General features: G+C 35.3%; 1 protein-coding gene across 2 annotated transcripts in view; it reads right to left on the bottom strand.

The window, feature by feature from the left end:
* Positions 1 to 15052: 15052 nt before the first annotated feature.
* Positions 15053 to 27390, bottom strand: part of LOC113521007 (alpha-1,3-mannosyl-glycoprotein 4-beta-N-acetylglucosaminyltransferase A-like) — a 54370-nt gene continuing 42032 nt past the window's right edge. For both annotated transcript variants that reach the window (XM_026906444.3, XM_052895430.1), the window contains 8 exons: positions 25790 to 25998; positions 23096 to 23208; positions 20940 to 21168; positions 19505 to 19717; positions 18483 to 18590; positions 18076 to 18272; positions 16303 to 16516; positions 15053 to 15638 (listed from right to left, as the gene is read on the bottom strand). In XM_026906444.3, coding sequence (XP_026762245.2) covers positions 15603 to 15638; positions 16303 to 16516; positions 18076 to 18272; positions 18483 to 18590; positions 19505 to 19717; positions 20940 to 21168; positions 23096 to 23208; positions 25790 to 25998 — 1319 coding nt within the window. In that variant the 3' untranslated portion in view covers positions 15053 to 15602. The remainder of the gene's footprint in view (positions 15639 to 16302; positions 16517 to 18075; positions 18273 to 18482; positions 18591 to 19504; positions 19718 to 20939; positions 21169 to 23095; positions 23209 to 25789; positions 25999 to 27390) is intronic.

Here is a 27390-nt window from a genome sequence, read left to right as displayed (position 1 = left end):
ATTTTAAAATACCGTAAAAAAATTAATATAACAACATAATTTGATTACGTTGCATTTAATATATTTATTTTACACGATTGGTTGGAATCCTTACTACTAATATTATAAATGTGACAGGGAGTTTGTTTGATGTTTTATAACACCTTTACGGCTTAATCGATCATTATTAAATATTATATATGGAATAGAGGACATTTATATACTTATTGATTCATGCGGACGAAGCCAATGGATATAGCATGTATTTGTAAGTTTAAAACATTTATATCAATTGTACAGAAAAGTTTACAATTCATACCGCTACCAATGACAATGGCTAGTTCAACTCGTCCCTACCGACTTTACACCCTGGGGGGTAAGAGTGGCTTTTACCCACCTGCCCCTACCATTGTGGGATCAGTAGGGACGATTGGTAGCGGTTACGGTTTTAAGTATTTATTTTAAAAATACTAAAACCCTGAAGTAATATACTGTTACAAGAATTTTACTTTAAAAATGTAATATTAAAATTATTGTAAAATTTTTATATAGTAATCAAATTTACAATATATATTGTATTATCATTTTATATGAGGATGTCGTGGCCTCTTTGAGCGGTTTCCTCGGTGGCCTCTTTGAGCGGTTTCCTCTTTGCCCTCTAAAATATTCAACAAATAAAAACTAACTGCTTTTGATAAGACATATCAATACGACCAATATAGAGGACGAATATGTATACGATGTTTATAGGACATATAGGATAAACGACAAAATATTTTGAATCTACACTGAACGGTGAAAATGTTCAACTTGACAATATTTGCCCATCTTACAGTGTCTATTGAACTTTACGATTTAAGAAAAATACATATATGTATGTACAATATGGGTATTTTGAAATAAGAATTACGAGATTTATCGAGCACGAATGAATGGAGATGTCGGTAGGGACCACACTGGATGGACGTACTCGTATGTCGACCAAAAAGGCGATGTGCTGAAGAAGGATCAAATTCAAAGTACCTGTAACCGGTAGGCGTGTATAAAAAGATTGATAAATACGAAGGAAGTGAAAGAGGTTTGTTTGAATCGAAGCATTTGGCATTCCATTGTTTCTGCCTACCCCAATGGGAGACGGGCGTGACAGATATGTACGTATGTATAACAATTTTCAGTGGTAGATTTGATTCCAACCAATCCGACTAATGTTTACAGACTATATAAAAATTGTAAAATTAAATATATAATAATTAATCACATAAATATATATTTTATATGTACAAAAATGTATAAAGTATAAGTATATATCTTATCACCATAATAAATGCCGTAACGATGGATGGATAATCGGATGGATCGATATTTGTTACTCCTTTACCTAGTAACTACTGGACGGATTTGGATGAAATTTGGTATGCAACTTAGAATGGCAAACAAGCTGACGGCCCACACGATAGAAAGTGGTAACCGTCGCCTATAGACATGAGCAGTAGCGTGAACATAACAGAGTATACTGTATCGGCCATGATACCCCCCATGCGTTGCCATTCTTGAGGACTCAGTTGTTATTCCTCTGTACCCTGTAAATTCATTACCATATCCCACCCTTCAAACCGAAACACAGCCATGCAAACATGACTGTTTCCCGGTAGAAACACGAATGGGACAGAGGTGCCCAAGCAAACGACTTTTGTACAAAGTCTCCCTCTGGTACACGTGTAGGTTATATTCTAACTTAGCATATAGGATATTTTATGTACTTATTGATCGATGCGGGCGAAGCCGCTGGATATAGCTTGTATTTATATAAATTTATATACTATTTATAGTGTCTATAAGTTTAAAATATTTGTGTCAAATGTACAGAAAAGTCCGCAATTCATACCGCTACCAATAATTATGGCCAGTTCTATTCGTTCCTACCGACTTTACACCCTGGGGGGTAAGAGTGGCTTTTACCCACCTGCCCCTACCATTGTGGAACCAGTAGGGACGATTGGTAGCGGTGTGAATGTTAAAAGACTCAAAGTATTTATTTTAAAAATACTGAAACAATTTTTTTGTTTGTTGTTAGAAGAATTTTATTTTAAAAATGTAATGTAAATCTAAAATTTTTAATATAGTACTCAAATTTACAATATATATATTGTATTATTGTAAATTTGAAATTTACAATATATATATGGGGACGTCGTGGCCTCTTTGAGCGGGTTTCTTTCTGACCGCTAAGGGGTTTGACAAACAAAAACTGTCTTACGAGGTCTGTCCGGAAAGTTCGTATAAAAGTGTTCTGGAATGCGAGAAAGAGGAGTGGGGAGGCCAGGTAAGCGCAGGACCCCTTCCTTATGTCCCTAACAATGCTTCAGTTCTGGTCTGACCGCCGTGCGGTGCGAACTGGCTTGTCACGCCATCTGTGAAGTTACCTCTTAACGAAACCCCGTCGGCATGGAGCCCGCTTCCGTTGAAGAGCAGCGCGTCGTAATCAAGTTTCTCTCGAAACTCGGCAAGAATGGCCGTGAAATTTTTGCCGATCTCAGAACAGTTTATGGGGATGATGCTGTGAAGGAACCAACCGTCCACAAGTGGCTAAAAAGATTCAGAGAGGGCCGAGAAAGAGTTCGATGTTCGGGGGATTGTCCATCAAGAATTCGTCCCTCCAGGCCAGACAGTTGATGGAAAATTCTACGTCGATGTGCTCAGACGCCTCAAAGCTCGTGTGGCACGAGTTCGTCCAGAATTGGCGCGAGAGGGGCGTTGGATTCTTCACCACGACAATGCCCCTGCCCACACCTCTCTTGTTGTCCGTGAGTTTTTGAGTAAAAATTCCATTACGGTGACCGAACACCCCCCCTATTCGCCGGATTTGGCCCCGTGTGACTTCTTCTTGTTCCCAAAAACCAAATTGGTACTTCGGGGGCGGCATTTGGGGGACATAAATGAGATAAAAAAAGCTACGACGGGGCAGCTGAGAAACCTACAACCAGAGGACTTTCAAGGAGCCTTCTCACAGTGGAAACGGCGTTGGCACAAGTGCATTATGTCACAGGGGGAGTACTTTGAAGGGGATAAAATTGATTTACCTGAATAATTGTAAAATAAAATTTTTAAAAAACTTTTATACGTACTTTCCGGACAAACCTCGTATATAAGACAAATGAATACGACCAATATAGAGGACGAATACGTATACAACTTTATATAGGATATATAAATTAATAGTACACATATTGAAAATATAAATATGGGATGGAGAAGTATATAGGCTATTGTTTACACTGTTTAGCTAAGTATAGGATGTATTACTATTATATTGTAAAGTAAAAAAAAAAACATGAGCTATGCGTAAAAAAATTCAAAGAAAGAGAGGACATATTTATTTACAATTTGTAAATGACATTAGTATCTAAACTACTTTGGTGCAAAATGCCTTATATTTAGTTGAATAACAATGGCACAAATCAAGACCATACCATTTATTTGAATTACAATCAATGTATTTTGATCGTAATTAAAATAAATAGTACAAAAATAATTAAAAGAAAAGAGTTTAAGTAATTTTTGGTTTAAATTTATTATTAACTAGCGGCCCGTCCCGGCGTCGCACAAGTGGACATTTTAACATTTCAAAAAGTGGCCATTAACGCTGCACACGCGACGGAAGCTTAAAGATCGAGTAACTTCTCCCGTTTTCCCAATATTTCCCTTCATTTCTCTGCACCTATTGATCGTAGCGTGATGAAAAGTATACTATAACCTGCCCAGGAGTATGAAGAATAATTGTACCAAGTTTTGTTAAAATCCATCGAGTAGTTTTTGTTTCTATAACGAACATACAGAGTGACAGAAAAAAATTTTACTGATTGCATTTTTGGCATCAGTATCGATCACTAATCATCCCCTGATGGTTATTTTTGAAATATATTTCATGTACAGAATTGACCTCTCTACAGATTTATTATAAGTATAGATTAATACAAACGAGGAATGTCTCTGTCAACAAGGCATTATAATTATACTGTTTTTTAAATTAAACTACATAATTTTATGACGTTTATAATTTATAATACACAGTAAACGATTACTTGAAAGACAAAAAATGGTATCAGTTAGACCATGCACGAACATTTCAATGACCATGTCATTTTTGACATAGTACATTTAAATAAATACACAGAATGTTAACAGAGATTTAAAAGAGTTGTTGAGTTGTTGAGTTGCTGTTGAGTTTCTTTTGGGCTCTTCTCAGTAGAGTAACAACTGTCCCCTATAGTAGATTTATAAAAAAATACGATTTAAAAGATTGATTGGCAGAGAATGCTACTTGCATTTTGTACCATATTAAGTTACTTACATCAATATATAAATAAATAAAAGCACTAGTAAATAAGGTTTCTTGAAGATAAAGATTATTTAAATTTGAAATACGCGAACAGTTGCTGAAATGCTTATGAATTTGGGACAAAATGTACCCTTAACGCTTCGATCGCTGCGAATTCCCCAGACGGGTTCAGTGGGTCACTTCTGTAGTGCATCTGAACTCGAGTGGCGATATAGTTTCGCGAGTTTAAAAGAAACTGTTTCAATGCCTATGAGAAATATATAGCGGAAACATCCAGTTTTCTTAAACTGTAACTATTAAGAACTCAGGTGGTGTGTGTAGTACATCTCCAGGGGGGTTCCTCGACTCACTACCGTTTCACGAGTATGCGTAGATTGACTGCGAATGTAATATGAAAATGCTTACTATTGCGTCTATTGTAATTGGTGTTTTGATACACTGAATTAATTAGGGGCATTGCCCTCATAATACACAATAGGAAGGAATAAAAGAAGCGACCAGAGAGCCTATTATGAAACGTTTTTTCGAAATTTCGGAGCAGTACGAAACACAAATTTCATGTTAAAAATACATGATATATACCGTTTAAAAATATCAGAAATATAAAAATATTGTTCCTTTGGACTTATATTGTTTATTGTACAAAAAAGTAATAGCATCAGAAAAACAAACATAATAGTGCACAAGGGCGAGCTTATCTCTAAAAGAGACTTCTTCCAGCAAACCCAATATGAGAGAAACTGACAGTTTATTAGTAGTTAAACTAAACTAATATGTCTGAAAATTTGGAATTTCATTTCATGGTAGACCCCAAGGACAGTAGGTTACGCACGAAGGAGATGTTTTCGATGAAGATGCCTAATTTGAGAAAAAATTGTAAAGTTACTAAGTTTACTGTCTCGGTATTGTTACGTAGGTATTCTAATTAAATGGCGCTGGTTGTGAATAAATATTAAATTTTACACTCGTGTATTGCATCTATTTAGAAATGGTAGTGAAATGAGAACGCGCTGCGTATGAGTATGACTATTCCACTTATTGTTACCGTTGTTTTTGTTTTAAATATACATTTAAATCTAGTATGATACTTTTAGGATCACATTTTTTAAATGCACATTTATGCCTTAAAATTTAAATATCTAATAAGCCGCGATTGCTTTTTTACACGTGTGTATTTATTTACAAATGATAGTGAAATGAGACCGCGCTACATATGAATATGACTACAGTATTTTTTTTACTATATTTTTTTTAAATATACATTTATACTTAAAAATTTTAATTTTTAAATAAGCGGCGATTTATTTTTTACATATGTTTATTTACTAGTGATAGTAAAATGAGAACGAGCTACATGTATATGTATATATATATATATATATATATATATATATATATATATATATATAATCACGAAGGTGGCAAACTACTGTACTGTAGCTTCTGACGTGGGGAAACCTCAGCAGGGAGCTCATTCCATAGCCTGAGCGTTCACGGGAGAAACTTTCTTTTAAAGCGTCATATACGTAATTTAGGTTTTTGCGTCTGAGGATGAATTCCCTGTCGATGATGAGCGGTACGTTGTTAAGAAATGGCTGTGGGCATCATTTCAAACAATTACTCAGAACATTATTCGTTATACAAGCGGTAGAACACACAAAGGGAGGTAAATTCTCGCCTTAGACTTAAGGGTTCGATACCGCCTATGCGGTTGTGATCGTCGAATATTTTCACAGCTCATCTTTGAACAGAGTCAAGAGGACCAAGCTGTTATCCAGGAGTTCCAGACTACAGGTGAGTTTTTAAAAATCAGCTTTTGTTTCAATATATATTTACGTTTATAAATTTAAGCCTTTGAAATGTGGTGCTGGAGAAGGATGGAGAAAATTAGCTGGAGGGATCGGATTAGCAATGAGGAGGTCCTGCTTAGGGTTAAGGAAAAAAGACAAATTATTAGAACTATTGAGGACAGAAGGGGAAAAATGTTAGGACACTTGATACGACACGACGAACTTATGAACATTATAATAGAAGGTAAGATAGAAGGAAGAAGGGGGAGAGGGAGACCGAAACATAGTTACATCAGGCAGATCAAGGAAGGAGTTGGTGTCGTGTCGTTTCAAGAGGTGAAGAGACTCGCTGCAAATCGTAGTGAGTGGCAAGAGCTCCACCGACAAGAGCGCAGCTATTAAATGGATAGATAGATAGATAAATTTAAACCCCTTATTTATAAAACGTCAAACCTCTCATAAACCTATTTTAGCTATTGAACTGTTTTGTCTCTTTTTTTTTTGTGCTGAATTCACAATTTGAAAGAAAGTGACAATACAGTGTAATAGATAAAATAGATTTATAGATTTTAACTTTTATTAATAAGAAGGTAAATGTCTAATAAGCCGCGTTTGTTTTTTTACACACGTGTATTTATTTACAAATGATAATGAAATGAGATGCCTTACATATGAGTACGATTATTGCACGAATTTTTAGGATCACATTTTTTAAATGCACATTTATACTTTAAAATTTAAATATCTAATAAGCCTCAATTGTTATTTTACATATATATATTTATTTACAAATGATAGTGAAATGTGATGCCTTATATATGAGTACGATCATTGCACTTATTTTTAGCATTGATTTTGTTTTATATTTACATTTATACCTAAAAATTTAAATGTCTAATAAGCCGTGATTACTTTTTACACGTGTATATTTATTTACAAATGATAATGAAATGTGATGCCTTATATATGAGTACGATCATTGCACTTATTTTTAGCATTGATTTTGTTTTATATTTACATTTATACCTAAAAATTTAAATGTCTAATAAGCCGTGATTACTTTTTACACGTGTATATTTATTTACAAATGATAATGAAATGTGATGCCTTATATATGAGTACAATTATTGCACGAATTTTTAGGATCACATTTTTTTAAATGCACATTTATGCCTTAAAATTTAAATACCTAATAAGCTGTGATTCCTTTTTTTACACGCGTGTATTTATTTACAAATGATAGTGAAATGAGCCGCCTTACATATGAGTACGATTAGTGCACGAATTTTTAGGATAACATTTTTTAAATGCACATTTATACTTTAAAATTTAAATATCTAATAAGTCTCAATTGTTTTTTTACACATATGTATTTATTTACAGATGATAGTGTCTGTGGTGTTTGAGGTGACATTATTTACACACGAATATTTATTTAGAGACAATAGTGTAATGAAGGTGTGGTAAGGATGTTTTTTCCTTTAATATTTCTTTTATTATTATTTAATTATAGGAGAGGAGATTTAAAATTGATTAAGTAGTTTTTGAGTTTATTTATTATATCAACAAATATACAAAAGAAACTTAAATCGTTTCTTGTTATAATATTAGTTCACTAAAATACTACATTTGTGATAAATGACGGTGTACTGAGCACGCACTAGATTTAACTATTATAAATTATTTTATTTATTTATTTATTTTAATATAAACTAAACTAAACGCCATGGGTTCCATAGTGTACTTTATGTACATTGTACCGTTCATGGCTATAGGCGACGGTTATCACTTTCCATCCTCATAGTGGGCGTCCGACTTGTTTGCCATTTTGAATTACGATGATAAGAGTAAATTTTTTCAGAGCGGAAAAATTTTAACATAAGCTAGGGGCTCAGTTCCAGCTTACGTTACTAGTAGCATTTCTAAGTTACAAGACTAATCTAGTCATGAATTATGTATATAGGTATACAACTATTATATATATTCGCTAATACAATCTACATACAATATTTATATACTAAATACACTAACACAGCCCGAGAAGATTTCAAAATGTATATACAGATAAAAATATGCTAAAAAGTAATGAAACTACAAAAGTATAAAAGTACAATATATATATATATATATATATATATATATATATATATATATATATATATATATATATATATATATATATATATATATATATATATATATATATATATATATATATATATATATATATATATATATATATATATATATATATATATATATATATATATATATATATATAATAACATATTTTTCACATAAGAATGCGTAACTCGATGAGAGATGGCCAAGTAACACGTATGCTTAAAATTCTTCTTAGAAATCGTAAAAATATGATACCATATCAGAAGTTAATAATCCAATAGGTACTTACTATAGGCCTCATTTTATTGTTTTATCCAGTACTTGCCACGCTTGGCAAGCTTAGCAACTGCAGTTTTTTTTTTGATGGGTGAAAATAGTATGGTAACACCGTCTGCGCTAACGGGACACGCTGGCGGAGCACCAGTGAAGGGTGATAGATGAGAATGAAAACAGGCCAGTTAGCCTATCATGATGAATTCATCAGGAATTAACCATGATAGTTTACAGGGGGAACCGCGTGGAGGTTGACCTGATAGAGCATATTGCTAGCAATGGGGCTGTCAAATTCCATTATTAACAATCCCTTTCCCCCCTAGCAACTGCAGTTAGGTCTTTTAGATGTTTTAAGACGTTACTGCTCAGTCCTCGACCATTATGTTCTCTTAGTCATCTTTCACGAAACCCACGGGAAAGGGGGTGAACTATTTTATGTCGGCGATTTGTTTAACATATGTAACAATATATGTATATATTTAAATTATGGGTACCTTAACTGGACATATGCCAATAAGGCATATACTACACACAAGATGGGTCTATCTTCGGACACACTGTGCAGACTGTGCGGGGAGAAATCGGAGTCCATGGAACACTTGATGTGCAACTACGATTCGTTGGCAAGTATGCGTATGAGTACTGGGAACGGCTTATCCAGAACCAGGGACTACAGATATCTTAAACCGCGGGATATCGTTAAGGTAACACATAGGATCTATGAAATGATGGTATAAGGCAATTTCGTGTATAATATAGTATATGTCATATATGTATAATTATATTTGTTATTCATATATATTTATTCGTTTATATATATGTAATTTTAGTATGTATGTATATAAATAATTACTAGTACCGTATTCGAGTATTCTGACTCCTTCCTAGGGTTGACTGGGAGAGAATGCTTTTAGCATTAAGTCCGCCATGTACACATATATGTACTAATGAATTAATAAATAAATAATAGTGTAATTAAAATTTCATTAAAATTGTACCAAAAGATGAAGCATAACAAATATAGATATTAAAAAATCTGTTAAGACGTGGTACGAAACGACATGAAATATGTATTAGCTTTAAACAAACATTTAAAATAAAAAAAGGCCATGTGACAGAACTTTTTGGCATCTGTTTAACTGCCTACAAATTGTAGGCGTGGAAATTTAATTCTATAAGGATAATAATTAAATATGGATATAAGGCTAGTTGGTGATTTAAGATAAAAGAAAACAAATTTTTTTATGCAACTTAGAATGCAAACAAGCTGACGGCCCATCCGATGAAAAGTGGTAACCGTCGCCTATAGACATGAGCAGTACCATGAACATAACCGAGTATACTGTTTCGCCCATGATGTGCCATGCGTTGCCATTCCTGAGTACTCAGGTGTTATTCCTCTGTACCAAGCAATTTCACTGCCATATCCCACCCTTCAAACCGAAACACAGCCATGCAAACGCTACTGTTTCACGGTAGAAACACGAATGGGACAGAGGTGCCAAAGCAAACGACTTTTATCATCATTACATAGTATAAAACAAAGTCTATTCCCGTCTGTCCGCCCCTATATATGTTTAGATCTTTAAAACTACGCAATGGATTTTGATGCGATTTTTTTTAATAGATAGAATGATTCAAGAGGAAGGTTTATATGTATAATACATGCATAATATAGTAGAGGAACACTGATAAATTTAGAGGTTTCTAATGTGATGTAGTATGAGTCCGTGCGAAGCCGGGGCGGGTCGCTCACTACACTCACGGTCTCCCAAAACATGCACTAGAACTAGAGCTTCATTTTACAAAGTCAAAAATTACAAATAACATTTAGAAATTCTATCTTATTTATCATTAAAAATATCAATATCTGTCTGCTGTGCAATCAGAGAATTGAGCAAAGTACAGGTGCGAAACGGCGGTGCCGATAGTAATCGACGTGCACGCAATCCCATGCAGCATTGGGGTGCGTACAAAGAATAACGGTTGAGAGCCGCGGGATTGTCTATTCTGCCGTTGAACAACAGATCTTATATGCTATTATATCTTCAAGGGTAGAAGGCTATGTGCTTATTAAAGAATATATATAAACAAATTCAGCAGTTAATACTTTTAACACGAGTCCAATTGCGCTGCAGAAGTAACCTACCAAATTCAACGGGTGAGTTCTCAGCAGTTAGATCGTTTAGGGTCAACTTTGTCCCAGATTAAAAAGCATACCGTCTCGTAATTATAAACGTCATAAAATTAGTAAAGTAGTTTAGTTAGTAAAAAAAAAAAAAAGAAAAAAAAAATTGTTACGATTCATTACAATCAGCTACTTCAGTCTACTGATGGACAAAGGCCTCTACTAAGACACGCCACTGAGTACGATGTTCAGTTCTTTATTACCAGTTTCTTTATTACCGACAACTAAAAGGGATGAGTTTAGGGGATATAACATCCCCCTGTCTTACTCCTCATCGCAGATAAATATGATCAGTTTGCTGATTTTGTATTTTTTTTTTTTGTTGGATGAAAATGGATTGATAACCCCGCCTGCGCTAACGGGATACGCTGACGGAGCACCAATGAAGGGTGATCTATGAGAATGAAAACAGGCCAGTTAGCCTATCATGATGTACTCATCATGAAGAATTAATCATGACAGTTTCCAGGGGGAACCGCGTGGAGGTCGACCTGGTTAGGTATATTGTTAGCATTGGGATTTTTAGTCTCCATTACTAACAATCCCTTTCCCCCACTGATTTTGTATTTGGACATTTCAACACTTGGATATATCGTCAGTCAATTTTGGATCAATGCAGAAACTCCAAAACAGACCAGGTCTCGATAGAGTTAAAAGGCATTTTTATAATCAACAAAAACTAGACACAATGGCTGCCTATATTCTTCTGTGTTTTACATAATCTGCCGCACTGTGTAAATGTACCTATGGTGTCGTATCCACTTCCAAACCCGGCCTGTTCAGGGGTTTGAAATTCGTCCAGTCGTCGCGCAAGACGGTTGTTCTTGGTGACCGTTGAAACAACTTGAAGGCTCAGCAGCGAGATGGGTCGATAGTTTTTCGAAAGTATCTTATCTCTAAAAAGAAAACGACCATGCCTGCGGTATCTTCCCAGTGAAGAAGACTGAGTTGAAGAGTTCCTGAAGCTCTTTAGTATCAGAGTGCCTCCTGCCTTCAAAAGTTCAGATGTAATTCTATCTTTACCGGGGGTTTCCTTTTTTCTAGTTGTCGGAAAGGCATCACGATCTCGTCACGACTGATTTGTGGCAGTTCGTCCGTGTATGGCGTATCAAGGTAGCTCTGGTCGAAGGACTCCTCAACCTCCATGAGAAGCTTCGCCATAGAAGTTGTAATAGTACTTGTGGAAGTAATTAACTTCGTCAAGTGACTTCCCCCCAGCTGTGGGACGAACACTTTGGTTCCCAGACTCTGATCTATTTTTTTTTAATATAAAATTTAATTATAATACTTAAGTGTAATTATTTAAAATCTTATGACGTCTCCATACTGCCGTAAGAGATGGTAATTTTTTTTTTTAATATGTGTCAGATTAGAATTATTAGAATTATTGAGGACAGAAGGGGAAAAATGTTAGGACACTTGATACGACACGACGAACTTATGAACATTATAATAGAAGGTAAGATAGAAGGAAGAAGGGGGAGAAGGAGACCGAGACATAGTTACATCAGGCAGATCAAGGAAGGAGTTGGTGTCGTGTCGTATCAAGAGGTGAAGAGACTCGCTGAAAATCGTAGTGAGTGGCAAGAACTCCACCGATAAGAACGCAGCTCTTAAATGGTTAGATAGAGATAGATGTGTCAGATTGTTTTTTTTTTCCAGTTCGTAAAGTATTTATTTTAATTAGTATTTAGTATTACTATTTTTTACCTTGAAACCTCACATCAAATGGGAACGTTGATTTTTGCTATTCTAATTTTAAAAAATCAATCAATCCAACTAAATAAAAAAAAAAAATGTAAAATATAAAAATAAAAAAGGTACATGTCGGCGCTCATAAAACACTTAAACCTCTAATATATTGAACAAAATGTAATATTTTATATTGTAACAATATATAACAAGATATTTTTCAAATAAAAACATTTTTTTTTGGTCATTCCATTGCTGCGTTCATAACGACCCGCGACTTACGTTTTTTTTTTTGGTTTGTTTTTTATTTATTTATTTATTTAATATAACACTTTTAAAATACTTAAACGGTAATGTCAAATGTAACAGCTTTGGAAGCATTATATTAACTATTATTAAACAATTAACTCTACAATTAGTCTTATATAGAAAGAGTCCGATCGTATTTTCTTTTTTATTTCTTTATGTCAATAAAAATATAAAGGAGAATTGTGTACCAAGTCCGTGAGTTAATTTAAAATACAAATCCGAAGCCTGTTTAGAAGCGTCAAGTAAGCCGTAGATCGTAGATAGCTTAAACTTTTAATTAACTATAATCATAAACAAAGTATTTATGAATGTAGAAGGATTGGATGTCATAGAATCATTTAGTATATTCTCTATTAAAAAATATGCTAAGATTAGAGTTGCTAAATTATATCAATCCATGCTTTAAGATATATAGATACTTTGATGGACTATTTAAAATCGTTATCTGTAATGACAGATAATACATGGGTTGAGGGGGTGGGGGGGGATGATGCTAGTGAGGTGCTATAGGATTATAAAAGTGTCGCATCAAATTACATTTTGAAGTGAACAGTATGAATAACTGACGGTCATTTCTTTTTTCATCGACAGGGGGCGCTGTGACAGTAACTGCCTCGGGGGCGCCAGGTAGGCTAAAACCCCATCTTTCAATAAACAGGCTTTCAAAAAATTATACGCAGTAAATTATCAGGAATTCGGAAAAATCGATCATAATATCTGATATGTAATAAAATAATGTATAAAAAAGTAAAAAAAAAAAATTAAGCCGTAGATATCATTTCAAGTCCCTTAAAAATATGAAAAAAAAATGTATTAGGTATTGATACTGGTATAAAATTAAGTATAGGTACATCGGACATTCGGGTAAACTCAATGTATATATATATATATATATATATATATATATATATATATATATATATATATATATATAATTTTTCTTTACAATAATCAGTATTATGGTTAATCACATCGAATAATGTAAACGTAGTGACATATTGACGCAATGATCATACGCCGCTCATAAGAATGGAAGATCAGAATGTTAAACTTGTTACCATATTCTAGTTTACTTAATTAGTGTCAGCAAATCTCTATAGTGCAGTCATTCTTATCAATAATATCATTAAAATTTAATATTTACCCACTTATCAATATTGGTAAATACGAACACACATACGCACACACATATATATACATATATATGTTTGTATATACATATATATGTGTATAAATCAGTGTTCATTCCCGTCATATCCTAACCACAGTCAAGCTCCGAGTCAGGCCCCGTTTACACAGTGACAATTGGATGCAATAATTGTGCGTCGTGAATAAATTAGTGAAAACTATTGTTACCCCTTAAACACTATTGTATTATGTAGAATTTATATATATTTTTTTTTGGTGTTTTATTACACAACGTTTTATTATTTTGTAACTTCTTAATTGAAGTTATGAAGTAATAAAACAATATTAATTGTTACATTAGTAATGAATTATTTTATATTTTATTAATTGAATATCAAAGTGTAATTGTAAAATATAAATGCGCACACGCACGCTCTGTCCTATGTTACGTACAAAAAAGTGTACTTAAATGAAAAATTAAAATATAATGAGTGGGCATTAACAGATATGATTACGAAACAGCCTCTTAGAGACTGATGTGGTTATAAAAAAAGAAAACTGTAAATAATGCTACAGTTTTAAAATAAACTATTCTTTTTTTTTTTTTTAGTTAAGTCTTTTTAAATTTTGACGTAGAAGAACTATCACTGTGTAAACACGCCATTAAAATGGCGTTCCCAGTGAAACTGGTAACGTCTGCATTACGTGTCGAAATTCAAAGGAAATAAAACAAATCCATTGTATTCCCGCGTGATGAGTTTAGAAGTACGTTTATAGAACTAAAGTAGCACTGACGTTTAGTTAAAAAATTGTAAGTGAGGAAAATATCTATTGCTTAATAATTTTTACTTCAGTATGGATTCTTTATTTAATAATATTTCTACATAAATTAAATTAAATTGCTAACTAATTTAGAATGGCAAACAAGCTGACGGCCCACCTGATGGAAAGTAGCAACCGTCGCCTACAAACATGAGCAGTACCATGGACATAATAGAGTATACTGTTTCGCCCATGATACCCCTCTTGCGTTGCTATTCCTGAGGACTCAGGTGTTATTTCTCTGTACCGTGTAATTTCACTGCCATATCCGACCGTTCAGACTGGAACACAGCCGTGCTATCACGACTGCTTCACGGCAGAAAAGCGAATGGGACAGAGGTACGCAGGCGACTTTTGTCTTTGTACAAGAGTCGACTGCTCCCTCCTTCCTCTTCCACACCTCCCCCCCTAAATCGCTCCCACCCTTTCCCCGCCTCCCTCCGATAAGTTACACTACTTTTAAACCATCATTTGGAACCGTGAATCAGTTGTGTTTGCATGGCTGTGTTTCGGTTTGAAGTGTGGGATATGGCGTGAATTTACTGGGTACAGAGTAATAACACCTGAGTCCTCAGGAATGGCAACGCATGAGGGGTATCATGGGCGAAACAATATACTCTGTTATGTCCATGGTACTGCTCATGTCTATTGGCAACGGTTACCACTTTCCATCAGGTGGGCCGTCAGCTTGTTTGCCATTCTAAATCGTATAAAAAAAAACTGTACAAAGAACTATCATAAACTTCCGCTTTGACAAGCAATGCAAACGTTATGGGCCCATCAGTCCCCACTATATGTATACTTGAACAACAATATTTACATCTAGTCAAATCTCACTATATAGTCTTATACTACATATACGTTACTCAACATGAATTTGACAATTGCCAGCCGGGGAGTCCATTTTTCACTTCACCAGTCGCTCTATGGTGTTGTCCCATTGTGTTTTAAAATTCAGTCATCTAGAATCAATCGGTTGCGATCTGAGATCGATCTGAAAATGGACGGAACCCTTGTACATATTTACAGACTGGCGATCCGACCCGGCTTCGCACGAGTGGACGGAATTTTCGAAAATCAATACATATATAGTGAACGCTCTATATAAGCAACATTCTTTATATTTTATTTATTCTACTCAGCTTAGTTAGTAAAAAAAAAAAATAGGTAAAAATATTTTCCAGACGGTAAGTATTTTTATACTCCTTTTTTCCCCTATAAGCAACTTTTCCCTATAAGATATATTTTTATACATATTGGTCCAGATGAGTTGCTTATATAGAGCGTTCACTGTAGCATAATAAAAAAAAAAAACTAACAGCCAACTGATTGGTTATTTTATAGAATTTTATATGTAATTCTTTAGATTGATATAACTTTTTTGTTTATGAAAATTTTTTCACCTACTTTAAACCCCTATTACTTCAAGATCAACAAATCACCCCCCAAGTCTCTACACAACGCCCCCATTTTTTTCTGGGTCTCTTATCGCTTCCCTTTAGGCCTGCAGCGCCCACAGGGGGGCGTTATCGCCTACTTTGGGGAAGGCTGATGTAGAGGAACCGAAGGTCTTTGATTCGGAACACCCATTGTCTCTGCCTACCCCAATGAGAGACACGCGTGAAGAATATATATGTATGCAGTATAGTTATGATTACCTCGCTCAGAATGACCCAGTAGTTGCAGTCTCTGGTGATCTTGAGCCTGATGGCTGTAATGGGGCCGATATCCTTCTTCAGTTCTCCGTCAGCGAGACCGAACTCGTCGAATACACCCACTTGGGTGAAATTACTATAAACGGGCAACACCTCCACTGCACAGTCGTACAACTTGTCAGAGACATGTTCTACGTTACCACTGCGGAATGTGTACCTGAAATTAAGGATAATATATAGGACAATATCTATAAATTGCAGTTGCTATATCTATATATTGCTGTTGCTATATCTATATATGGCAGTTAGTCTATATATATTTCAGATACTATATATTCATATAGCAGTTACAATATCTATAAATTGCAGTTGCTATATCTATATATCAGAGTTGCTATATTCATATATCGCAGTTGCTCTATCTATATACTGCATTGCATTTGGTATATCTATAAATCGCAGTTGCTATATTCATACATTGCAGTTGCTATATCTATACATTGCGTTTGCTATATCTATATATCGCAGTTGCTATATACATACATTGCAGTTGCTATATCTATACATTGCGTTTGCTATATCTATATATCGTAGTTGCTATATACATACATTGCAGTTGCTATATTCATACATTGCAGTTGCTATATTCATACATTGCAGTTGCTATATCTATATATTGCGTTTTCTATATCTATCTATCGTAGTTGCTATATTCATACATTGCAGTTGCTATATCTATACATTGCGTTTGCTATATCTATATATCGTAGTTGCTATATACATACATTGCAGTTGCTATATTCATACATTGCAGTTGCTATATCTATATATTGCGTTTTCTATATCTATCTATCGTAGTTGCTATATTCATACATTGCAGTTGCTATATCTATATATTGCGTTTGCTATATCTATATATCGTAGTTGCTGTATTCATATATTGCGGTGGCTACTTCTATATATCGCAGTTGCTATAACTATATAGTGCAGTTACTGTATCTATATATTGAGCAATAACGGATATATTAAATAATGGATATCTAATACCGAAATACAGAACTTTATCGAAATGTACACAGATATCTGACAAGATTACAAACAAACAGTCAATTTTTTACTCTTCATAATTGTAGTATAGATTCCTCTGGTAAAAATTTTTAGTATAAAATCATTATCATTATCATCATCAGCCTTTAACTGTTCACTGCTGAATATAAGCCTCCCCCTTGGGGGGTTTCGCCAATAGTTGGCACGCTTGGCAGAGGAATTAGCAACCACAGTTAGGCTTTGGAGATGTTTTTAGAGGGACGCTGCTGTTCATCCCTCGTTCTCCCTTAGTCGCTTCTTACGACACTCACGAGAAAAGAGGAGTGGCCTATACTATGCCGGGACCACATGGCCATATAGTATAAAATGGTTATAATTAAATAAATTGACATTACCAGAGATTGAAAATCACCAGAGAGAGACTTTGTACAAAAGTTGATTGCTTAGGTACCTCTGTCGCATTCGTGTTTCTACCGTGAAGTTGTGTTTGCACGGCTGTGTTTCGGTTTGAAGGGCGGGATATGGTGTGAATTTACTGGGTACAGAGGACTAACACTTGAGTCCTCAGGAATGGCAACGCATGGGGGGTATCATGGGCGAAACAGTATACTCTATTATGTCCATGGTACTGCTCATGTCTATAGGCGGCGGTTACCACTTTCCATCAGGTGGGCCGTCAGCTTGTTTGCCATCCTAAGTTGTATAAAAAAAATTGTTAAAAAAACAAACCTCTCGAGAATGATGGGTTTGTTGAACCAAAACTCTATTAAATCTCCCTTCTTCGGCTTCACTCCCCAGAAGTAGGTTTGACCGTCGTAGGCCCTCCTCAGCGTGTGATCGGTATGTTCCTCGATAGTGGTTCGAACATTTGCAATGGGCAGGTTGCTGTGGGGGTAGAAGGTTGGTACTGCGCCATATTGGGCATCCTGTGAATGATCATTGATGAAGTATCATTTAATGCTACTATTTATCATGTAAAATTGTATGAAAAATTTGATCCATTTTTTTTCGAAGCATTTGTATGGAGACACTCTATTTATACAATCTAAGGGTGAAATATATATGTATGATGTTGCTATACTTGGCCTATTTTCTTTTTCAGTTATATTCTGTGTGTAAAATCTCCTTCACCTTACCTTAATCTTCTGGATCTTGCCTTTGAGAGAGGAATACAGCCCAATGTGTTGGAATAGAGATGTTTTAAATTTTGGTCTAATTTGCAGTTTGCTTTGGCCACATGCTTTCTGAAAATTATATTTGAAATGTATATATTATATTATTTAATTATACATATAGCTATATTCTTATATAGACGTCATGTAGTTCCGGCATAGAATGGGCCACCCCTTCCTTTTCCTTGGGTGTCATAAGAGGCGATTAAGGAATAATACCAAATATTGGGGGGGGGGGGGAGGGGAAGAGGGATTGTTAGCAATGAAGTTTGACAGCCCCATTGCTAGCAATATGCCTTATTAGGTCAACCTCCACGTGGTTCCCCCTGGAAACCATCGTGAACAATTCTTGTTGAATTCGTCACGATAGGCTAACTGACCTGCTTCATCCTCACCTATCATTCTTCACTGGTGCCCCACCTGTATATACCGATAGCGCAGTGGGGTTACCATTCCATTATCATCCATTAATACCAAATATTAGATTAAGATATAGTATACTTATTATTAGAAGGGCCAAATTAAAAGTACTCGTAACCGGCGAGCGTGTATGAAAGGATTGATAAATGTGGAAGAAGCGAAAGAGGTTTGTTTGAATCGAAGCATTTGGCGTTCCATTGTTTCTGCCTACCCTAATGAGAGACAGGCGTGACAGATATGTATGCATGTATGTATACTTATTACCTTAATCCATGTGGATAAAGTACCATAATAAAGTTGTAATTATCCACTTAGTAATAAATCGTAAAGTAATTGTCCACTGCTCAACATAGGCCTTCCCCATGTTTTGCCAGTAGTTGCCACACTTGTGAGGCAACAGGTTGGCAAGTACAGTTAGACTTTAGTGATGTTTTAAAAGGGACGCTGATGTCCAGCTCTTGACCACTGAACACCATTAGTCGCCTCTTACGATACTCACAGGAAAGATATGGCCCATTCCATGGCAAGACTTCAAGGCACAAAAATGAAAGACAATAGTTGCATACCGAAGTTTTGTCGATGGTGCATACACGGTCTGCTAGGTAGCTTTCTAGAAGCCAGTCGATTGGCATATTGTTGTAAAACAATTGCACGTATACGATGAACTTGGCCAGATCCGTCGACCTGAACAGCTTCCCGATACCACCGACGTGGCAGTATTCTATGAAGAACCAATCGGGTGTCCTGATTGTCGTATCCGCTGTGAACTGCTTGATATCCTAAAGACCGACAATTTATTCCGGTGATGTGAGAAATCCATTGTTTTAGTAAGTACCAGAGGGAGACTTTGTACAGAAGTCGTTTGCTTGGCCACCTCTATGCCATTTGTGTGTCTACTGTGTCGCAGTTGTTTGCATGGCTGTGTTTAGGTTTGAAGGGTGGGACATGGCAGTGAATTTATAGGGTACAGAGGAATAGCACCTGAGTCCTCAGGAATGGCAACGCATGGGGGTATCATGGGTGAAACAGTATACTCTGTTATGTCCATGGTACTGCTCATGTCTATAGGCGACGGTTACCACTTTCCATCAGGTGGGCCGTCAGCTTGTTCACCATTGTAAGTTGCATAAACAAAAAAAGTATTATAATAACATTAAGAAACTGTTTTAATTATTTTCCTGAATTAGGTGTCATTTTACTGAAGTCGGTATCATTTGTTAGTCGAATAGAATTATTTAATTTAATTCCGCTACCATTAGTGTGTGTGACTGCCAACACTCAAAGATTGATTACGTATGTATATCAATAATTACTAGTACCGCATTCGAGTATTCTGACACTTCCCTATGGTTGACTGAGAGAGGATGCTTTTAGCATTTTTTTTTTGATGAGTGAAAATGATATGGTAACCCCGCCTGCGCTAACGGGATACGCTGGCGGAGCACCAGTGAAGGGTGATAGATGAGAATGAAAACAGGCCAGTTAGCCCATCATGATGAATTCATCAGGAATTAACCATGATAGTTTCCAGGGGGAACTATGAGGAGGTCGACCTGGTTGGGTATATTGCTAGCAATGGGATTCTCAGTCTCCATTACTAACAATCCTTCCCCCCCCCCCCCCGTTTTATGCATTAAGTCCGCCAATTACGCATATATGTACTAATAAATAAATAATTCTTTTTTTAAATAAAACAGAGGGCAAACGAGCAGGCAGCTCACCTGATGGTAAGTGACTACCGCCGCCCATGATCACCCACAACACCAGCGGCATTGCAAGTGTGCTGCCGCCCTTTTAAAAAGGAATATGCTCTTTTCTCGAAGGTTACGATGTCAAATCGGTTCGGAAATACTGCTGCTGGAAGTTGATTCCAAAGCGTGGTTGTGCGTGGAAGAAAGTGCCTTGAAAAACGCACGGTGGAGGACCGCCACTCATCCAGATAATTGGGACAGAACTTTAATTGAAATTTACTCGAATAATTCTAATCTGAAATATATATACCTGCATATAAGACTTCTTCGCAATGACGTCATCTTCTAGCATTAAATAGAAGGTGCCTTTGCTCTGTGCGTACGCCATTAAGTAGATGGTATCGAGGTTCTGTTTCGTTCGCCATCTCACTCTTTTGGCCGAGTCCCCGAGGGTGTTGGGCAGGGACTCGAAGTCGGGGTAGTAAGAGGCTGCAGGTGCTATGACTTCTATTAAACCGCTGTCCACTTGTTTTGAAAACCTGAAAAATAATAACAGGCTGACCTGTACTCGTTTCTACATCCTTATAAATATTATAAATGTGAATGTGATTTTATTTGTTCGTTTGTTAGCTTATACCACCTAATTAATGAAATATATTATTTATGCATCATTTATATAAGTATGTATCTATATAATACAATTTTATCTTTGGCTGTTAAATTGGTTACACTCTGTGTTTGTTGCACACGTCCGTGTAGCCTAACTTCAGGCTGCAGCTGAAAATCAGTGCTTTGCTCTTAAGCAATACCATCACTGAGCTGTAGCCTATTTGACTCACTGCGACACACATGGCGAAACCATATTTTATCTTTTGTTGTACATTTTGAAAAGTGTAAATAATTTGATTGTATAAACTCATTTGTAAATTTACGTGTGTCATAAATGGCTGAAATAAAAAGTTTATCTATCTATCTATCTACCACCTTAACGAGGGGGGGGGATTACAAGTAATGCGGACTACAAGTCTCATTGCTAGCAATATACCCTGCCAGATTAACTTCCACTTTCCATTATCATCCATTAAAGAAACACCTCAACGGCTTAATCACACTATGAAAATTGGTATTCATGTACTATATGGAATGAAGAAGTTTATATGCTATATTATAGTTTATTGCCAGCAATATGCCCTATCAGGTTGTCTACCACGTGGTTCCCCCTGTAAACCATCGTGGACAATTCTTGTTGAATTCGTCACGATGGGCTAACTGACCTGCTACATCCTCACCTATCATTCTTCATTGGTGCCCCGCCGGTGTATACCGATAGCGAGGGTGGGGTTACCATACCATTATCATCCATTAAAAAAAATGTAGTTAGGCTTTGGAGATGTTTTTAGAGGGACGCTGCTGTCCAATCCTCGCCATTCCTTAGTCGCCTCTTACGACACCCAAGGCAAAGGAAGGGGTAGTCCGTTCTATACAAGGATCACACTATACTATGATATTACCATAAAATTACTATGTTGCTATATCGTTGTTGTGCAGCGAAAATTCATCAACTACAAAAAACAGATTCTGAGCTGCTAAATGCTATCAAAAACATTTGTAGAAAGAAAGCATAGCTTACACTATGCTTATCGCTGGCAGTGAGGATGAATATGATAGCACGCAGGTTTGCGCGGTGCTCTAGACAAGTTAAAACTACGCTATTTAGATCACATTGCACATCTTTCTATGCATGCAACCTGCGGGCTGTATATACTCAAAAATCCTACAGCGACCTCCGTATCCAATATAATAACGCGTTCAGGGTGTTGATGGGGCTGCCACGATTCTGTAGCGCGTCAGGGATGTTCGCCGAGCATTGTGTAGATTGTTTTTATGCCACGATGCGAAAAAGGTGTGCATCCCTGGTGCGCAGAGTACGTGCCAGCGCCAACAGCATCCTGAGTACGATGGCGAGCAGGCTGCACTGTGTGTACGTTAATCACTGCTGCGCAATTTCCAATGGAATTGTGCAGCGGTGATTATCTGTATATTATTAATTATATATTGTATGTGTGTGTATGTGTATTGTGTATGTAAATTTACTAACATTAGTTTTTAAGAATATTGTTACTAATAAATATTTAATGGACCAAAAAGTCCGAAATAAAAATTATTATTATTATTATAGCTTACAATTTCATAAAACTATGTGTAATGAATGAAATTTGAATATTTATTTTTTTACACTAAAATAAAAAAAAAATCAATTTAATTTGTTTTCGCGGAGTAAGGTCCGGTAGAATTGGTACTTAGGTACCTATTGACATTCTGTAATTTCAAAAAATATGAAAAATATAATGCTTATATTGTTTAAAATAGGGTAGATTATTATATTTCAAACCAAATGTGGCAAAAAAATAGGTTTTGCCAAAAATTTTAGTGATTTTTCGCTGCACAACGACGATATATACTTACATAGATTCAATTTGCCTGGCCGTGTTGAGGATATACTCCATGTCCGTCTCGCCTACCATCACAACGATCAGGGTCGAGTTCATATAATCATCAGTCAATCCGTCCACCAAATGCTGTAATAAAATATAATTATATTATTTATTAATTTTATTTTATACTTTATTGTACACACTCATAATATATAAAGGAATATGAGAGAGGTAAGCATATGTACAAAGACGAACTTAAAAGAGATCTCATCCAGCAAATCCAAAGTGGAAAGGAGCATCAATGTTAGCGAGTAGAGTTGTACCATATATATATATATAGTAATTCAAATGTAGGTATGTAACTATGTAATAACATTATAAAATATGTTTTTTATATATTTATTGTATATTGATTTATACATACATAAATACATAGGCAAAAACAGTGGAACGCCAAATGCTTCGATTCAAACAAACCTCTTTTGCTTCTTACACATTCATCAATCTTTTCATACACGCTCGCCGGTTACGGCCGTTATTAATTTATGTATAATTATTAAAAATAATATGAGCATTTATTATTCAGACTACAATATATATATATATATATATATATATATATATATATATATATATATATATATATATATATATATATATATATATATATGACATCAGGGAAGTGGCAGGAGTAACATAGGACAGAATGGCTCAAGAAAAGCGAGAATGGAAACAATTGGAGGAGGAATAAACGAGGAGCAATTACTAAAATAAATTCATATGTTTCATTAAGTCTTTTCATAGCATAATGTTTGTTTTACAGCAGTGTTATTTGGTTAATTTGATCTGAATAAAGGCTACATTTTTTTATTTATTGTTATTTTTATACCTATGGAATGGTAAACAAGTTAACGGCTGTTTTATCTGTACTAATCTTCTATTCTAATAATTAAAGATTAAAAAAAAACCGGTTTCAATTGTAATAATATCAATTCCTTTGATTTAAAATCTAATCTATAGAATGTTCAAGGGTAAAAACGATACAGTTAAATATTAACTCAATAATACCTAGTTAAAATGTGTGTGACATATCTAAATGTTTTTATTTTTAAATATATTTACATTATTACATGTATCTCATGTCTATATTTTAGAAATAATAGAATTTCAACGTGCCTCCGATCAAACTGTTTATAATTACTCCTCTCTATTCAAAGGTTGCCTGGAAGAGATCGCTTTTAGCGATAAGCTCGCCCATTGTTTTCCCATTGTGATTATTTCTTGTAATTGTTTATATTTATAATAAGTTTACTATTGTGTTACAGTAGATACCTATCAAGTATTACGACACACCCTCAACGACGATCGGACCACCTAGCATGAAGCAAGAAGGTGCGCTACCGAGTGAGACACCTGTGTCCAGTCAGCATTTCAATTCTTACAGCAAAAATACCCATTTCCTTTATGTTTGATTTTATATAACTTCACTTACGGATCACACATCGATCTGAACACACTTATTATTGTAATAATTAATTTTAGAATAAAATTTAGTTATATTTATAAAATCACAACGGAATCAATTCCGTTACAAAATCTATTATATGACGGAAATATGGCAGACTTTCATGTACCTTTTTATTTTTCTCAAAAAAAAAAATATGAAGATAAAGAATAAAATGTAATTTTACAGGAGGCTACACTTTGTTTTTCTGAAATTGACCTCCTTTCAAAGGATGCTATCGATTCCACCGTGTATACAAGTAAATATTGTGTACCCCAACATCACACTGCAACCAAATACAACACTTATTTCCGTTTTGAAGTGCAGAGTCCAATATAAAGCGAGGTTGTTTGTATTGACATAAATTCGTAACTTGGAAAATATATTTGTCAATAGCAATATGCGAGTTTCATTTTCGTCCAATGAATGGGTTTATTCCGAATTGGGTGGTAACAAGTAGATTTTGTGAAAAAAATCAATACTGACTTTAAACGTGGTGAAATAAGTTGTTTTTTGTGTGAAATAAGTTGTTTTGATTGACAAATCAAATTATTGAACTGAATTGTGTTTACATTTCTATGGAGTCAATCTGAATGTATATCCTTTTAGAGAATATATATATATATATATATATATATATATATATATATATATATATATATATATATATATATATAGAATCTATATATATTTTTATATACAGATTCTAAACATATATTATTTATGTATAGGTTAAGAATCTCCTAGTTTTTTGAAAGTCGGTTGATGAATTAAAATTATGTGTCTATGTATATATATATATAACGTTTTCGACAATTGTTTCGACTTATCTGCAAGTCTTCATCAGGAGGCGTACAGTGCTTGTCAAAATACCAAACATAGCGAGTTAATAAAATATATATATAATCTCAGCCATTATTCGTCCATAGCTAGACATAGGCCTTCCCCATAGTTAGCAGGTTTTGCCAGTAGTTGCCACGTTTGGCAAGCATGTTGGCATCCGCAGTTGGGCCTTTGGTAATGTTTTAAGAGGGACACTGCTGTCCATCCCTTCACCCTTAGCTCCCTTAATCACCTTTAACCACACCCACGGGAAAGAAAGTGGTGGTCCATTCTATGCTGGGACCACACGAATAAATTAAATATCGTTAAGTATGCACATGTTTTAAAGATAATTAAAATTCTATTTCGTAAGAATGTGTGATCAGTGAATCAACTTACACTAAGCGTGACTAGAAGGTAGCTCTCTTTGTCCCTCTTCACTGTTGGTATCCCCAAAACGATATCAGCAAACGTGTTCCCGGCTTTCATGTGGTACGCTGGCCGCAAACTTAATGGATCGTTCATTAGGTGCGGCAGCAGTTGGTACACGAACGGGACCCGCAGTGGCTGGAGATTCTTCGGCGAAACACCGGCGGCCGCGCGTGATCCTGAAACCGTATTTTTCCTTTACTTTATGGACAGATGGAAGTTTTAAATTCAATATTGGCAAACGACCAGAGGTAGACTTTGTACAAAAGTCGATTGCTTAGATACCTCTGTCCCATTCGTATTTCTACCGTGAAGCAGTTGTTATTTTTTATTTTATTTTTTTTATACAACTTAGAATGGCTGTCAGCTGACAACAAGCTGACGGCCCATCTGATGGAAAGTGGTAACCGTCGCCTATAGACATGAGCAGTACCATGGACATAACTGAGTATACTGTTTCGCCCATGATACCCCCCTTGCGTTGCCATTCCTGAGGACTCAGGTATTATTTCTCTGTACTCAGTAAATTCACGCCATATCCCACCCTTCAAATCGAAACACAGCCATGCAAACATGCGATTTTTCCATTTATGTTTACTTAAACAATGAATTGAAACAATGAATTGAAGAAATTTCAATAAGGAAAATGGCGACGGTTACCACTTTCCATCAGGTGGGCCGTCAGCTTGTTTGCCATTCTAAGTTGTATAAAAAAAAACTTAATAAAATAAAATTAAAAATTAATAATATTAAATACAAATAAATTACATATATATAATAAAAGGAAGTCTAGTAAAAAGAAAAGAAAAAAAAATACGAATAATATTAAAAAATAACAGATGTTCAACGCAGGCTCAATAAAGTTGAAACGAAAGAAAAAAAAAATTAAAAAGAATAATAAAAGAAAAACAAGTACGGAGAAAACTGTGCGGTGGCAAAGGGAATGGGCATGCAACTTACGTTTAAATAGGAGTACACTGAAGTTGGTTTCGATTAAAAGAACAAAGTATTACAAAGTTTAAAATCCGTAAGATAACGGTCAATGAGTCAGAGATGAAACCAGATCGATGAGAGAAACTAGAACTTGTTAGTTTACGAAGGCAGCACTCTCATTGTCGTCTCCGTAAAAGTGATTTTTCTACGTACATACTCAGAAGAACTCGAGTTGTGGATAATTGAAAAAAGCGTTAACAAAATACGCAGCTGTCTTCGTTGCCGTATACGAGTAGGAAACTATTTCAGTTGAGATCGGAATTTGGAAATATGATCAAATTTACGGACACTGTTATTTTATTTATTTATTCAGAGGGAGACTTTGTACAAAAGTCGATTGCTTGTGTACCTCTGTCCCATTCGTGTTTCAACCGTGAAGCAGTTGTGTTTGCATGGCTGTGTTTCGGTTGAAGGGTGAGATATGGTGTGAATTTACAGGGTCCAGAGGAATAACAGTTGAATCCTCAAGAATGGCAACGCATGGGGGGTATCATGGGCGAAACAGAATACTCTGTTATGACCATGGTATTGGTCATGCCTATAGGCGACGGTTACCACTTTCCATTAGGTGGGTCGTC

Source organism: Galleria mellonella, unplaced genomic scaffold (genome assembly GCF_026898425.1).
Source record: "Galleria mellonella isolate WM207_F2 unplaced genomic scaffold, CSIRO_AGI_GalMel_v1 utg28, whole genome shotgun sequence".
Taxonomy (NCBI): domain Eukaryota; kingdom Metazoa; phylum Arthropoda; class Insecta; order Lepidoptera; family Pyralidae; genus Galleria; species Galleria mellonella.
The sequence above is the reverse complement of the archived record's forward strand: the minus strand, read 5'-3'. Positions and strand labels throughout refer to the sequence as shown.